Below are 17,090 nucleotides of genomic sequence, written 5' to 3'. Positions count from 1 at the left end.
CGGTCTGGATTCAAACGCGTAAGGACACAGATGGCCGTGGCAGTCAAGAGGCTAGAAGGCCGAAGATGCTGCGTACAGAAAACCACAGCTCTGTCCCGCCGACAACGCTGCAGATCCTCCGTCCACACATCCTGCAACAAATGGCACAACAAGCAAACAAGGCCCGGGTGCGCACGGTTACGCACACAAGTTAATGCTCCGAGCCATGCAACAATGGACACCTGTTAGACCACCATAACGTCTCCATTGTGTGTATTTCACTGAGGACAAACAGGAGACCGAGAGGGAGAGCGAGTCGGAGTTCGGCCGTGAGCCGGGCTGAGACCCGGGGTGTAGCGGAGGAGAAGGAAAAGCCTTTAACCGCCTTCCTTGGCCCGTAGGATTATTTAAGAGGAAAATGGAGGGTGTAGATTATTTTAGATAGGTGAATGTGACATACAGACAAGAATTTCGGTCTTGTAGGGCCTGTGCCTCCTAATGATAACCAGCCGGCCGTCATAGCTCATTGTGGAAAAACAGAAACACACGGGACATCCTGAAATGCCAATCCCGACAGGAGCGAGGCTTGGTTGTGAATGGTTGGATGTGCACTATTAAAAGTGTCCACCATATTTGCAGAATAATCCGCCCTAAAATCTGCCTCGTTGTTCAGTAAATTATTTCATTCTCCCACACCAAGTGCTGGGAGCCGCCACAGAGCATTAGAGGCCCGGTGGAGCGTCCCTGCAGCTCCATGAAGCCTCCGCCTCGTCACGTTAAGCACAACAAAGATCCCTCTGCTGTTTCTCCCATTAATATTCTCTTTATTACGGAGGATCGAAATAGCAGGGAATAACAACTGCGAGGGAATGAGCGGGCGCGCTGAGGAGCTCGGTGCAGCTTCAGAGCTCTGTTATTCTGAGTGATTCGGACCTGCCACAGTCAGACAGGAACTGCAGAACGCCTGGTCGAACTTAGTGTTGACCGAGGAAGTGAAGCGTAAAGTTTAGCACCCAGCGCACAGCCCAAAATCAGCCCCGCATCTGACCAGCTCCACAGAAACACGCCAATAAACAACAAATAATATTTGAACCACACGGACGGCGGTGTGCGCGCTGCTGAGCGCCACCATAACGCACGGCCGAGCGGGCCCTCGCTGTCCGCTGCGCGTAAATATCCCCCAACGGCGACGAGACGCAAACAGTAAATCCAGCCTATCAGTTAGGCAGTAAAGCAATGAGCAGAGCTAAATGCACTTTCCTTTATCTTGACAGGTGTCTGGGTGATGGCTTTATCATTTTAGGCTTATTATCCTGCGTGGTTAACCCCGGTACTTCTCAGTAATAAAAACTCGAGGGAGTAAAGCTGCAGAGCGGGTAGAGATTGATTTGGGATTTTTGCGGATCATTAATGTTCTCTGGGAAACTCGGCATGCAGATGGCCAACTGAGCTGGAGCCTATGTATTCTGACAAAATATTACTTTCGAGACACGATTCCAACAGATCGCCAGTGTAATGTCGCGGAAAGGGACTGTGAGAATAACAGGCGAAGATAAATTCAAATTCGAAATCGCGCTACTCTGAGAGCTCTTTGTTCCACTCAATGTATGTTGAATTGACGAGTTGTTTCTGAAAAACGACCTAATGTTACCTCGTGATATTTTACGCATATAAGCCATGGGCGGCGAGCAAGCCAACATTAAATAGCCTGATTTTTCAACGGAGTCTGGCATGAAATCGCCTCCACACGGGAGAGCGCACGGCCCTACGGGGGCCAGTAATCGGCGCGGCTCCACTTACTTGGTATTTGTTGTGTTCCAGTAGATGGACTCCAGGATGAGCGCCCGGCACAAGTCCACTTTAAAGGCAATAAACAAAACTCCAAAATAATATCTCCACATCGAGTCCCCCATGGTTAGCCTGCGCGCCTCCGGGTGAGTGCACGACCCTTCTCAAAATAACCAAATATGTCCACAAAAAAATCAATCGGAGGACAAGCGCTCCAGAAAGGCTGACCGCGGCAATTTCTTCACCTTATATCCCGATCCAGTGGGGATGCGCACGGACCACAAACCCCGATCAGACGTACTAGAGCATCTCCAGATGAGAGACCTGCTCCAAAAAACCAAAGGCGCACGGCAGTAGTTCATTCAGCGGACAGTGCGTAGATATTCTCCCCTGCTCAGAGCGCAGACTTCACCCCACTGGAATACATCCCCCAGAGAGCAACAGTGGCGGTGTCCGCTGCGGGCCGGGCGGCAGACGGAAATCAATACAAATATAAATCCCCCTGCGTTATAGTCCAGCAACGCACGCCAAAATCCAGAGCAGCAGCAGAGAAAAGGACAGCGATGGCTGGTGGTGAAATGGTGAGATGTTCTCCTTTCAGCTGGCGCTGGTGCTGAGCAACAAACTGTGGGTGACAGCAGCAGAAAAATGAGAAGGGCGAAGCAATGAGGTCGGATGGTCAAAATTAAGAAAATGATCAAAAATGAGAATGAAAGAAATCAAAGGAGCTGGGATGGAAGTTCTCATACTAGAGGTCCCAAAAACGAGCGCAGCGGCGGATCCGTCCCTAACGCCCGCAGACAACGGGATGATGCCTCAGCGCTGCTCCGAAACCTGCATGGAAAGTAACTGCAAGGGATCGCGACTGGGAATATTTGGTGGAGCTGGTTTAGCCCAGGCCACGCCCCCCGCCGCCGCTGATTGGTCCCTCGGCGGGGAAGTCAATAGGAGCCCCGCTGTCAGTCTGGGAGGGCAACTGGTTCAGCGCGGTGACCAGTGGGGAGCGAAATGGGAGGAATGACAGTGGAATCCTGCTGTCGGTAACGAAGAAGACGTGTGAACCCGAGGAAATGTAATTTGTGTTTAATGATCACATAATAAAAGTGCCATAGGCCTACATTATGTTAAACAAACAGAAGTAGTCCAATAATACACAAAATAATCAGAACGGTGAGTTCCAGATCGGTGTCAACGCGCCTCCTGTTAGCCCACCTCTGAAACGACGGCGGCAAGTTCACTGAACACACCAGACTTCATGTAAATTAACGCTGTTTTTACTCCTCTCAAAAGCACCCCTCAAACAACGAATAACGTGCTTTTTTCGGGTGTGACAGCCCCGTAATGAAATTAACGAGAACACACTGGCTCCCATCAGGCTCCCACACACGGCTGCGGTGTCTCCGCTCAGGGAGCACGGTGCAGTTCGAGGTTTTTCGAAAGACAAGAGCGCCCACTAGCGCAAAATCCCTTTTAGAGAGAGCTGAGGGAAGTCAGAAACAATCAAATGCTGTTTTATTTGACATCTAAATGAAACTTAAAAATCACAGGATTATTACTATTTGGGATGATTAATTTAGAACAAATAAAACAGAACATTATGGTGGCATATTTAAAAATATTGTTTCCTAACAGAGGTAGATTAAAAGGGAAGATTCACATGTTCTTTAAACTTTAAGAAGTTAAAACTTTAGTTAAAGCTTTTGCATGTTGTTGTTACTGGATTCTGTCCCGAACCGACCAACTTATTCCGTTCCTATTATTTACATTATTAGGCCTTGCATTGTGCTGTAGAATTACTTCCCGAACTATTAAAAACGGATTTTAACATAGGCTGCATTACCGTCCCTTCAAAGCCACACATTCACACTCTCTACAAACACTGAATTAGAGTCAATGGGCTCTAATTTGACGAACACACACACACCTCTGGCAGGTCACAGCTCGCAGAATGTGCCGTGTGAAGTTGTGACACTTTTTAACGGCTTAATTCGATCAGGAGGCCGCGGCGCGGCGCGGCGCGGCGGCCGCTGTGGATTGTGGCTGCCGGAACACCGGGCAGATAATTGAGGGGTCCGACCCGACCCTCTCCTCTCCCGCTCCGGAATACAGGCTTTCATCACAGCCGGGATGTTTATTGCAGCAGTGTGAACATTAGATTAATTTAATTCAAAGACGTGTTAAAGGAAAGGCCAGCGAATGTATTAGATTAACAAGACTGACGTGCGGCCGTGTGCGCGGGTCCCTGCGGAACGTTCCCTAAATATTTAAGTGTTCTTTCTGGCTGCAGACCGCGGGCCAAGCCCTACAATGTGTCTAGAACATTTCTATAGGGAGGCGGAACATGTGTAATAAGTCTGATGGTCGTTTATCGCTGAAAAAAGCCCACAATGTGTTTTTATCGGCTTTTTCTCGCAATTAAATATTCCCAAAGCAAGCCTATTGTGGTTGGCCTCTGGTCTTTAAAGCGTGTCTGTGGCCGTGCAGGTGAGCTGTCTGGCCGGCCTACACGCGTGGAACTAAATTTTAATTCCTTGTAAAGTAGTTTGGTTGCAGTTTTAGTGGAAGTCTGTGGAAGCTTTGAGTTTCTTTATTGTGCCTCTGCGTGGCTAAAACAAGTCCCATTAACTTTCCTGCAGATCAGCCGGCTGACAAAACAACTGGGACACACACACACACACACACACACACACACACACACACACACACACTTAACTGTGAATCTATGAGCTTGACACTTGCAAACAGGAAAGCAGTTTGGACAGGACTGTGTTGCTGTTTCTACATGTTCAGAGATAAAGCAGGCCTGGGTTAAATGGAAATTCTGCTGATGACAGACACACTTTAATTCAAAAAGCCTAAACAGTTTGAGCTCACAGGGTGCAGAAAAGAAATAAACAAATAACGAGTGATAAGTTAATAATAATAATAATAATAATAATAATAATAATAGCTTAAACTATCAATGGGCTAATTATTTGACACTCACTCACATTTCCAAGCAGGCCACCCTCCTCATCTCGGCCTGTACTTCTCTGCGGGACTACAGGAATCCTCTGGCGGGTTTTACCAGCTAACTTTCCTCCTTGTTGTAATGACTCAGCTCAGCTGCGGAGCTGAAGCAGACCGGCGGCAGCGACACAGTGAACGGGCCCGCGGCGGAGCTCTGCTTAGTCAGCCGGGCACCGGCACCGGCACCGGGGCCGGGGCTGGAGGGTGTCCGGGGGCGCGGGACCTCCAACTTCATGCGCATCGCGCATGTTGCCATAGGACTCATAATTTGATCGCTTACTGATTGTTTTCATCTCTAAGTCATGAGCAGACCCGCGTTGCTCCTCTAATCTGGAGGAGCCTCTGCGTGTTAGTCTGGTGAACTGAGTTTGATCATTCACTCCATGAATCGATCACTAATATCTGCATCCATCCCCGCTCCGCTCGCACCCTCAAATGTATTACATGTAGGCCTAGTCGACAGTTAGAGTGAGCCTGTGTCCAGACCCAGCACAGAGCCGTGTGGAGCCGCCGAGAGCTCTGTCACCGACGGCCAGCCCGCCCGCAGCCCGGAGCCCGCAGCCCGGAGCCCGCAGCCCGCAGCCCGCAGCCCGCAGCCCGGAGCCCGCAGCCCGCAGCAACGGGGAAACGTAAGGCCGACCGAATTCCGTGTTCTATTATAGCAACACAATTAGGAAATGCTGTTAATTAACGTACCTGGAAATTGGCTAAAATGTTGATACTTAATGTAACAGTAAAGTGTTCCCTGACAACGTCTTTCATTTGTTTTCCGCCGAAGCGGACAGTCCTGCACTGCGCTCCCCGGCTGGGGAGCGTTCCCGGCCGGGGAGTACGGCACGACTCAGCGTTTGTATCAGAATCAGAAATACTTTGATCCCCGAGGGGAAACTCTTTCAGTTTGGCTGTTCCTATTTCTGACATTTAACCGACATCACGACCTTTCCCTAACCGTCCCCAAACTGCTGACCCACAGGCCTCTGGACGCGAGCCCGGATTCTGGTGTGGCCGCCTGCACAGGCCTGGTCTCAGAACATAATCCAGGCAGCGACCAGCCTACATCGCCTAATTAGGAAAAGTATTTAGTAACGTACAGCCGTCATTTCTAGGAGACAGGGCTGCATCAGCAGTCACAAGCCTCGGACTGGAGCTGCGGCTCATTAGGCCTGACAGGGATCCGTTAGTTGACGTTCATGTGTTGGTTCCGCACAGCTCAGGTGTAGAAAACGGATCGGAGTGTGACAAAAGCCAAGACGGTGCCAGGAAGGCCGTTACAGTGTGTCACGGACCAGGACTGCTACTTCTGATGGCTGTGTGAAATGTGCCAAATAGCCACTGAACTTACAACTGTGGACAAAGCCAATTTTAAGTCCAGTTCAGCCTGGTAAACAGAGTTCGGGTGGGTCTATCAGTGTCCCGTTAGCTTTAGTGTAACCCGTGTTAAATGTGAGAGAAGATTAAGAGCATCACACACATCAGTGGAGGCATTCCATGGATTTATTCAACTGTTCAGTCCCTTGACAAATGGGGGAAATTACATGACAAATTCAAAATCCCACAACATAGTCATTATACCCACCTAAAGTCAGCCTGTCAGTCTCTCTCTCTCTCTCTCTCACACACACACACACACACACACACACACACACGCACGCACGCACTCGCACAGCCGCTGACCTCAAACCTTATCTTACCTGAACTTGTCCATCCTCTACGAATCAAGACTTACCAAGTGAAGCGCCTTGCCAAGTTAATTTACTACAACAAAACTCAGGGACAGAACATGGACTGTTTCTGTTTTCCCAAAGAGTCTGACAAAACAAAACTCAAGTATTTACCCAGTACTGTGACTTGTTGTTTTCTAATCCAGGATCAATTTCATAACACAATCTTAACTTGGGGAGGAGGGTGAGTGGCAGTCAGCAAATCACAGCAAGGCTAATAACATTACATCATACAGGAAATGTCCTCTCTCCTCCATTCCCCACAGCCCCCCTTATCATAGACGAGACACATATCCTGCTGTAGGTTTGTGGTTCAGTCATGGGCAGCTTGGGAGTCGAGGCTGAGTTCACCTGCACCAACTTCAAAACTAACACAAGCTTTACATTTCCTCTCAGGACAACATGCGGCTGTGTCATTTAGAAAAAAATATATATACACATGGCAGACGGAGCTGAAGCAGAAAGAAAGTAATGTGTGGATGTATACGGTGAACAGAACTTCTGGGCTAAGGAAGGTGGAAGACAAACCTGTCAGCTGGACGGGAAGTTAACTGTGCTTTTAAAGGCTGTGCTGTGATTTGTTACCACTGCGTCTGCCACTTTACGAACCTTATTTAAAAAAAATGAAAAACAGGAAAACCACAGACCAACTCCCAAGCTGTACATGAGCTTTTACAGTAAGCTGAACTAAACAAAGTCACACATACTTTTCTATATCAGGGTCTGGCGTTCTATTGTAGTTTGCTGGCTGTGAAGACATGTAAGAAGGGTACAGGCGCACAGTGGCTTGCTGTTACACCAGAGTTAAGACTTACGGGGCAAGGGACACGTTATAGCATTCTACATTAAAAGTTCAAGTTCCCTAAAAATGAAAATAAAACAGAGGGGGAAAGCACAAACAAGAGTCATCTGTGCGGTGGGGATGAGGAAGGATGGAGGGAGCAGTCAGGTCCTTCAAGGGCGAAGAGCTGCCTCCTCTTCAAGGCCGGTAGGAACAACATGGGCCTTCACAGGGACAAGCAAGTTAACACACCGGGTTGCACCCCTTTCCTCTGCCTTCCTTCAGCACTTCCAAAACGAAGCGAGCGTTCCACTGAGGAGGAGGAGGAGGAGGAGTGGGGTCGAATGATGAGGAGGGAGAGCTGGATGGGGATGAAGGCAGGGCGTGACATTTGGACGAAGGGGGAGCAGTCTTATTCGGTGGCCTTGAGGGAGAAGGAGAGCTTGGGCCTGGACTTGCCCTTGCCGAGGATGATTTTCTGCTCCTCCTTCTGTTGCCTCTGGCGGTCCTGCTCCAGCTTCATGCGCTCCTCGTGAATCTTTCTCTGCTCCTCCACAATACGCAACTGCTCCTCAGCCTGTCAAACACACAAAAGGCAAACATGTAGCAGAAACAAAACGGTCCGGGCAGGACAGAACACCATATCGTTCGACCCAAGAGCCCACAACCTGCTGGCCTTTAAGATCCAGCATTAGTGTTTGCTTTCCTTTTGTTTGTTTTGGTGTGCAGCTGTTTACTACAGCCTCAGCTAGTCCGAATCAAGCCCCAATCAAACAAACACTGCTTTACAAAATTAGTCACACTTACGCTTATATAGCCAACAGGAAAAAAAAACAACCCTGGATTGTTGACCACGGCTGACAACCATCAATTCAAAGCCACTCAATAAAAGTGGTTCTTGGCAAAGGACTTAAGTTATTCGGTCACGTTGTGGTGAAAGCCTTGAGGTCTCAATCAGTGGACAACAGATTTGTCATTAAAGACACCTAAGTGACTTTAAAAGCACATAAACCAGACAATGTGTCGGTTTTTTCTTACTGCACTCAGAAGTTCATTTGGCGAGTTATGAGAGACATTATTTATCATTGATGTGATCAGGACAGTTACATTTCTAACAAAAAACTATTTGTGATGCAAAAATGAATCAAGGAAGAAAACGAGCCCATCCTTGTGTTATGTTATACAAACAACTGGTTTTCAGGGTTGCATTAACAGAGGATGAATAGTGCTAGTCATTTCATATGTGAGCAAGGCAGCATGCAAAAACTATTTAATTAAGGGTTATGAATTTGACAGAAATGTATCCAAAAACGGGCAGAAAAGCAGCAGCTTTGCTGTTCACAGAGCAGGGCGTACCAGCTTGGCCTGAGCCTCGGCGATCTTGCGGTTATTCTCCTCCAGGATTTTTTCCAGCTCCTCCCGCTTAGATTTTTCTTCCTCCTAGACGGGTGACACGGTTCCATGTTAGCGCACGAACAGGCTACAGCCACAGAGCACTTTATGCACATACATACACACACTCGCCCTCTAATTGTCACATACACTCGCCAACAGCACACATACACACACAACTAACTCATTACACCACAGAGAAGTTTGTTTAGCCTCTCGCACGTGACCACACTGTGGAATTCTTTGCAGTCAGCCTGAATTGTTTTAAAAATACAAAGAGGGGGCAAAAAGCATAAAGAAACTGTGGGCGAAAAATGAACCCGCTAATTTTTCTCCTCCCTCCCCCCCGCTTTTAATACCCTCCTAGAAAAATTTTAAGCTAAGCCACACCTAGGGCACTCCCTGCATTATTGTGAAAGACATTAAAATTAAAAAAAAAAAAAAAAAAAGGGGAAACCCACTCATCACACTCATAAATAGAAGACAGATATACATGACAGACAATACAATCTAGAAGAAAATACAATTGCTGTTTTTTTAACATCATTATAAGCAAGAGAAAAAAGGATACAAATAAAGGATGGAATAGTTTTGGCTCACCAATGCACGTATACCTACGCATTTTCCTTGCCTGTGTACCTACACAACTGGTGAAAGCATTCGGCATTAAACGGTTGAATATTTACTGTCTCGTCCGGACTGTGTGGCCCCTGCAGAGACAGAGAAGCGCTCCCGGGGTGGGTGGGTAGGTAGGTATGGGGGATTCTGCCATACCGCGCCGCGGCATTCCTCTTTATAACTCTGATCTCTGTACTGCTTAGCCTGCAGCCACAGCTCACATTCAATTTTTTTTGTTTTTCCTTTTCTTTACAGTAGCTCAGTCCCGAGACGATAGCAGAGTGAAGGAGAGTACAGTACAAAGTGGCGTCTGTGTGTGTTCGAGGAGGACCAGACCACGGTACACTTACAGTACAGGACACAAGTCACGGGTGAGCTGAAAGGCTGCAGGCCAGCTCAGGGCTAGTTAGGAAGGTGGTGAGTTGTGTTTCCAAAATAAAAACAACACAAATGTATTTACAAATAAACACATCAAGCAGCAACCCTATAGGAGAAGCAAGTCATGAGTACAAACACAGTACATTTGTTGTTCTAGGGAGAAAAAGCTCTTTAACTGTATAAAATAATGAATATTAGAAAAAAATATATATTAACAGATAAAGGTTAGACCAGAGATCATTAACCTTGTCAAACAGGAAAAGTAGTGGTCCATCATTATGTATCCCAGAGCAGATGCCGTCTAACAGAAGATTCTCAAAACGAGGATTGTTAAAGAGAAGGTAAGGGGTGGTAAAGAAAACCTGTACAGGACAAACTGTCTGTGAATTAAACATATGTGATTAACATTTCTACACATCAAATTTGACTTCAAATGTCAGAGTAACAGAGACAGGAAATCTCCACTCATATTTCAAAAACTCCTGTTAGAGTCAAGACTGCACTGGTGCCTTGTTGATGACATTGTAGGCATCTAGCTGAAGCATATTCAGCTCAAGACTGTAAGGCTGACCTGGAGGCTACAGATAAGCCTTTGCTAGTTCTAGTCCTGTTGATAAACAGTGTCTGGGATAGGACAGAGTGGGAGATTTAGACAGAGCAGAGTGGTAGTGTACAGACAGAGCAGAAGAGGGGTGGCTGAATCAGTCCAAGTAGGTAAAGGAGGCACGCTCGGACTACATTTCTCACCCCATTAGTACCGAGCCACTGGCTGCTCCCAGTGCAAGTCAGGGTCACTACGCTTTAGCTGCGGCCTTCTCATTCACAATACATTATTACTGTAGTGTAAACAAACCCCCTTTTCTTAATGAAGGTGGGGCACAGGGTTTGTCAGACAGCTACCCTAACCCTCTCTAAAACGCAAAAGGAAAGAAAGAAGCAAAGGAGCTTCAACCAACTTTAAAGAAGCCTGAGAAGGTTCCTTTAAGAACTGCACAATAAAGGCCGTTACAGGACAGGGCTTCTTATTAGAACTCAAACTAAAGCCTAGCTCACCAGACACATAAAACAACTATCACTGTGTTAAACTCGTCAAAAGAGTTCATCTAAGCTAGTTCTCAATTTTAGGCATTTGGAAAAGTTTCAAAATGGCCAGCGATGAACAGAGACGGTGACTGTAAAACAGAAGTGTCATCTTAAAAAAAGGAGAGCTCTTTATTACAGACATTAACAGAGATGCTTACACATATGAAAGTAAAAGATCAAAGAGAACCAGGGACAGAAATCATGAAAAACAATGAAGCGAGTCAATTTCTGAAACCCTGCCATGGCAAAACTCTCACTGGCAAGTTAGGAAATCCCCTGGAGACGCCAAAATTAACGGTGGTGATATTCACATTCCACTTTTAAGTATGAAACTTAAAGCCTAAACTGCCACTTCAGTCCCAGCAGGACTCCTGCTGTTAGAAACCCAAATTCCTGTCACTGTGCACACATGTTGCATGAAGTTCCTTTAGTTTGATTCATTTACATTGATACTTAATGCTAATTAGGAATGATGCACAGATTCATTTTTGCTGCTACAGCTCAGCAGGTAAACTTTACTTCGGGTAGTACGCGATTAGTGACTCTTAAACTTGCACGGTTCCTCTTGCTCTATATATTATGTTTTGTATTTCATGTGCAGACAAATTCCTAATAATATTTTGTTACCATTAAATACACTATTACCCTGCAGGATGGCCACTTCCAGGCTCTGCATCTACCCTCCCTGCAGTGAAACTTGTACCATGGCTAGATCGCGTTCTGAAAAGTAAATTGGGAGGGGCGGGAGGTCCCTCCACCTCCACCGTCCCCACATGTCCCGTAGAAAGGCACCAGTCAGAGCAGGTGACTGGGAGGGAGACGGGGACAGGGGGGTAAGGGGTCGGGGAGGTATGTAGGGAAGGGAGGGGCTGCGTTCCAAACGACCGAGCGTTACCTCTCTGGCCTTCTGCGCCGCCAACTCGGCCTGCCGCTGCCTCTCTAGCTCCTCCAGCAGCTGCCGCTCCATGATGCGCTTCGCCTCCTCGACGCGCCGCAGCACCTCCCGCTCGATCTCGTCCTTCCGCTTCTCCAGCTCCTCCTCCACTCGCTTGGCCACCAGCTCCTCCACTCGCCGTGCCGTCTCCTCCTCGATCAGTTTCTCCTCAATCTCCTGCTGCCGGCTGGAGGACAGAGGAAGGAAACAGATGAAAGGAGGAAGGAGAGCAGACATACAGAGGGAAGGTTTATAGGAATTTAGGGATTGGACAGATTTATCATAAAGCTGATCTGCTCTCACCAAAAAAATATTCCACGACACTAGACTAAGAACAAGACAGGAAAGTGAGTTAACACCACAAATACTGAAAATGTTTTGTGACTTTTTTTAAAATCGCTTAGTACTAAGTATGTGTGGATGAAAATGACGTGAATAAAATGCTCCAGCCTTTACAGTCACCAGATCTCAACCCAGTTTCACACCTGTGGAAGATTTTGGACCAATGCGCATGACAGTGCTCTCCACCACCATCTCCATAAGACTAAATGATATAATAGAAACTTTCATCTTCAAATCTATTGAGTGATGTCTGTGACTGTCTCCGATGCTATATGTCCTTTTGCTAAGTCTGGCTAGGTTTGTTTTTCTTTCTATCTGCTACTCAGTCTCTCTTGATCTCAATGAGATGACCTGATTAAATAAAGGTTGTATATATAAATGGCAGAATGGTGTTCATCCCTCCAACAGAGTTCCACACACTTGGCAAGGAGCACTGAAGCTGTTCTGGAGGCTCGAGGTGGCCTGAGTGCACACTAACACACTTCATGTTGGTTTTTCCTTTCATTTGTCACCCATCTGTATCTGTCACTTTGCAGCACAGGTTCCATCCCCAAAACCTCTTTCTGCAGCATCATTTCTTCATTATGTAGCTCTATCAGTGATCTCTGTCACAGTCATTTAAATTGCATGTGGTGTCACTGCAGTACACATCTTTGACTTTGGTCTATAGTGAGTCTAGTGCAGTTTTTTTCCACTGGCTTGTATATGCATCGCCACTGCGCCCCCACAGCAGGGCTGACCAAAGCTGTTATATTGTGGGTCACTGCGGTCACTCCCCATTGAGTGCAAGAGCTCACAGTTAGGCCCTGCGTAGGAGAAGGACCCAGGCCAGATTTGTCCTAGAGACAAACCGATTGGTTCAATATGTGTGGTCATGCAGGAAACTTTACAGAAGTTGTTTAAACCTTCACCATATAATGTTGTCAGTAGTTCTGTAGCTCCTTAGTAAAATAGTTCTCCATTTTTGTTCTTACAGTAAAGAGCCTAAATGTGGTTGAGTCTGCTGCTATGTTAAGATGCAGCTAATGCAAACTAAGAGTGGGTGATATTTAATCTTCTATTAGGTTATAGTCTCAGACTTTAAGTACCTTGGGATAATTATCGATTCACACCTAACTTTTAAAAACAGGTGAAAAGGGCCGCCCGTTCGGTCAAACTGAACCGTAGCAACTTCAGATTCATTAGGAACCAACTGTCAACAGATGCTGCTAAGCTGTATATGCACTCTATGATTTTCCCACACCTGTCATATTGTGTTACCACTTGGTCCCAAGCAAGAAAAAACACTTGCCCATGCACAGTTCATACAAAGAACACTGTCATAATTACACAATACAACCATTTGACCTTTGATAATTCTGTCTACCTTGCAAATTCCTGCTTAATGTACAAAATTACCCACAATCTTGCTCCTCCCCCACTGACAGAGTTTGCTTCAGCATGCTCAGATAACGTCAGGCAAACCAGAGCATCTAGCAGAGGCAACTGTATAGTACAGCACTGTGCACTGAATGTGGCCGGTCAGCTTTCTCCATTAGAGCTGCAAACTTTTGGAACACAATACCCAGCACTATCCGACAACGCTCTACACGCTCTAGTTTTAAATCACAATTGAAATCATGGCTGAAACATAACCAATCATGTGAGCATTAACCATAAAGTACTAACCAGAGTATTCTATTTAATTTTTTGCATGATGTAATGTTTTAAATGGATAGTACTTCTAGTTTTGTATGATGTTTATTCTCTGTATCCATCTCAATTATAACATTTTATGCCATTATTCTACTGTGGATTTGCCTGCCCATGGACTGCTGAAAATGTTTTAGTTATCTAGCTAACTGTGGGACAGCCAATGACTGTCCACTGTCCCTGTTACATAAACAAGTAAAATAATTTCAAAAAATACAATTGATGAGCTGTGTCAAACATCAACTACATACTAATTCTAAGCAGGTTTTAAGTATGTAGTGTGTTCACACTGGAAAAGTCTGTATACAAACTAAATCTGCTTGATTTTTGATTGTGCTGTTGATGTACACTGTTGTCTCACAACATCCCTCAATCACACCCTCATTACAATTACAATGCAAAAATTAAATGGAGGGTATGATCACACATGCAAAACATTTAAATACATTTGGAATAGTGGTGAGCACCAAAACAAAAAAGTATTTAACAGTAATTATTAAATCTAAGGAAAAGCCATAGATTGATTGACATTCATCTGTGCAACATTACCTTGTACCTTGAAAAACATACACTATACAATTAGAAAATAGTAAATATATACTATACTTTTATAGCATAGTATATGCTTTTAGTATATAGTATGGAATTGGACATTTTTCAGAGGTGACCTGTCAGAGGGTCAATGTTAAATGTTGAAAAGGGAAATATGGTAAAAAGAAGATGCAACCACAGTGAAATGGTTCTATGAAGAGCTGCAGGGGACAGACTGGGAAAAGCTCTAACCTCAACATGTCATCATAAGTACACAACACCTTTTACAAAGTCATTCATGCATGTTATATGTACAACCACTGATGTTATGGCCAAATCACAGGGTGGCTGCTTACAGCACAGTCCAGGTATTCCAAATGTGTGGAAAGGTTGACTAACTACACCAGCCTACTACCCGTCGGAATGAACGGGCCTGTCCAGTACGGCAGCAGACTGAAGGGTTAATGCAGATGGAAGTCAACTGTCATCCTGTTTGCCTTCTGAAAATGCTTTTAAATTGTCCTTTTTGTCTACAACTGCACTCTGAACAGGAAGCTATTAAGAAGTAGGAGGTGTGTTGTCATGTCACTTCTGGCACAACTGTAAACTCACAACCCACCCTCGCTGGATTTGATTTCATTCTGTCAGCCACTGGGAAACCAGAGACCTGACCCAACCCAGGCCCAAATCCTTCCTTACCTACAAAGTCTCTATTATTAGTAATATTTACATTTGTATGCCTGGTTAAGTGGCCCTGTGGCTATTAAGCAGTAAAAAAAGAACCACTCATGAGGACAGGTGTAGGACAGCGGCTCAGATCTCAGGTGTCTGTGTGCCTCTGGCTACCACACACTTTCACAATAGCAGCTTCCCTGTCCAACAGAACCTGCCAGCAGACAATAAACTGCCCATGGTCATTATGTGTGGCAACCACTGAAGTGCTTTACGACGAGAGTAGTGACAGTAGGCATGGGACAATATGAAAATTTCATGTTACAATCATCCTGGCCAAAATAATTGCGATTCACAATACTATCCCAATAATCATTAAAAGATGCTTAAAACTCTTAAAATGGCACTAAAACATACTGGAATCACTTTACCTTGCATTTTGTTAAGAAACAAATATTTTTATTGCCTCACAGAAAGGACACACCTCTTTTTAGTGAAAAACAAACAAACATTCATAAATAAGGCAATGATAAATCATAAGGCCCCCCTGCATAAATTAAGGATAAATAAATAATTAAATAATAGCAACATTGTGTGAGTCTGTTCTTTGTTACATGATAATCCCTGTATTTTTTACCATGATGTCAAATGGTGCAGACAACAATGTCATCAATTGCATCAGTATATATAATTTACCCCTGATTATCCTTAAACACAAATGAACATTGGACTTTTCAAGTCACTCATGTGAGGATATTCACAATTATCCCAATAATGGAAATGCACCACGATCAACTTGAGCGTTTTTTATCCCGATCTGCGATACAATTGTATATGGTCCCATCCTAAGTGACAGTGTTGCACTTTTATCAGTACCTCCTAAAGCAGCAACTTCACTGCTGCAGCAGCTGATCCATTGATTTTAGGTTTTAATGTCTGTAAACAACAAATGAATCACACCCTAATTACAAGTGTAACGTCTGTACAGGTTATGCATCATAATTTACGTTAAAAAAATGTAGTATATCAGTCATCTTAAAATACAAATGGCCTCAAACTTGAGGTGCAACCCAACTGAAAAGGTGAGCTGGCCCCTCTTCGCTGACAGGGATGATAATCCTGTGTGTAGCCAGGGCCCTGTAGAGCCTAGCTGACGTAAGCATGCTTTAGCGGCTAGCGGCTAGCTTGTTAGCATTGTTTGCTAGTGCAAAGAGCAGACGTTATCAATACAACTGAATGCAGCCAGCCTAGCATTTAGCTTAGCACATATTGCAGTTCAATACGGGCAACGTTATGTAACGTTATAGGTGCCGAGTCTTCTATTAAAATATACTTACATCTTCCTTTGTCTTTCCATTTCTGCCCTTCTTTCCTCCTCCTCCTTCCTCTGCTTCTCGTCCAGGGCATTTCTCTTGCTCAGCGTCCTGCCGAAGATGTCGATGCGCTCCGGCGGCGAGGCTGCTCTCTCTCTGCGGGACGAGGCTGTGGTGGACGGGGAACGAGAACGAGACTCTCTGCGACGGTTCCTCTTCGATTCTCGGGACTTGGACCGCTTCTTGGACCTCTCCCTGTCTCTGGACCGCGACCGAGACCGGCTCCGTTTCTTGCTGTGCTTGCTGCTTTTAGAGTGTTTGGACCGGGACGAGCTACGGCTCCGAGAGCGGCCCATGTTGACTACTTCCACTAGTCGAGCGCTCCCACCAAACTGTCTTATGGCTGATATGTGGGCAATATCTGGAATTCCGTTCAACCCGCTCCTCTTTAAACTTGTTATTTACAACAACTGACCTAATGGAATTGCTTCAACGGTTGTATTTTGGAGAAATAATCATTCAAAACTGGTTGTTATTTTGCCTTACTAACTCGCTGTAAAGAAAGATGGCGGTTTGTCGAGTTTGTAGTTTCCCAGCAGGCACAGCGGCTTTCGGTATTTCCCGGCGGTCTTCGGGATTGCCCAGTAAAATACACCCATGATTTAAATGTTCAGTCCCCAAACTTGCCTTTACTTTCTCAAGAGAAATGGGGGGAAAAAAGCCATAAAATACTGTTTTGGGCAATATGAGTTTGTTCTGTCTGGGTTTGGAGCAATTCGTAATAAATGTGTACATACTAGGGGACTTGAAAAACTGGTTCTTAAAATGGCATGTATGGTAGGCCTACTTGTGCACTT

The 17,090-nt window shown here is 45.4% G+C and overlaps 2 protein-coding genes across 4 annotated transcripts in view; both read right to left on the bottom strand.

The window, feature by feature from the left end:
- efnb2a (ephrin-B2a) overlaps positions 1–2,646 on the bottom strand; it is a 28,710-nt gene extending 26,064 nt beyond the window's left edge. Inside the window, exons 1-2 of one of the 3 annotated variants that reach the window (XM_044216832.1) lie at positions 2,517–2,646; positions 1,780–2,392 (exon numbers count right to left, since the gene is read on the bottom strand). In XM_044216832.1, coding sequence (XP_044072767.1) covers positions 1,780–1,892 — 113 coding nt within the window. In that variant the 5' untranslated portion in view covers positions 1,893–2,392; positions 2,517–2,646. Of the gene's footprint in view, positions 1–1,779 lie in introns of all 3 variants that reach the window. The other 2 variants (XM_044216831.1, XM_044216833.1) reach the window with 2 other exon arrangements.
- Positions 2,647–6,252: 3,606 nt separating this feature from the next.
- Positions 6,253–16,867, bottom strand: arglu1a (arginine and glutamate rich 1a). Its single transcript, XM_044216359.1, has 4 exons — positions 16,258–16,867; positions 11,645–11,870; positions 8,635–8,718; positions 6,253–7,855 (listed from the first exon to the last, which is right to left on the bottom strand). The coding sequence occupies exons 1-4, from the start codon at positions 16,587–16,589 to the stop codon at positions 7,691–7,693; spliced, it is 807 nt and encodes a 268-aa protein (XP_044072294.1). The 5' UTR covers positions 16,590–16,867; the 3' UTR covers positions 6,253–7,690.
- Positions 16,868–17,090: the final 223 nt, after the last annotated feature.

The sequence above is a fragment of the Siniperca chuatsi genome, linkage group LG12, assembly GCF_020085105.1.
Source record: "Siniperca chuatsi isolate FFG_IHB_CAS linkage group LG12, ASM2008510v1, whole genome shotgun sequence".
NCBI lineage: Eukaryota > Metazoa > Chordata > Actinopteri > Centrarchiformes > Sinipercidae > Siniperca > Siniperca chuatsi.
Note: the sequence above shows the minus strand (reverse complement) of the source record. Positions and strands in the feature narration are given on the sequence as shown.

Coding starts and splice junctions, on each gene's coding strand:
- arglu1a (XM_044216359.1), bottom strand. CDS start 16,589: ATGGGCCGCTCTCGGAGCCGTAGCTCGTCCCGGTCCAAACACTCTAAA. Junction 11,871..16,257: donor ATGGAAAGACAAAGGAAGAT/GTAAGTATATTT, acceptor TCTGTCCTCCAG/CCGGCAGCAGGAGATTGAGG. Junction 8,719..11,644: donor CGGCGCAGAAGGCCAGAGAG/GTAACGCTCGGT, acceptor TCACCCGTCTAG/GAGGAAGAAAAATCTAAGCG.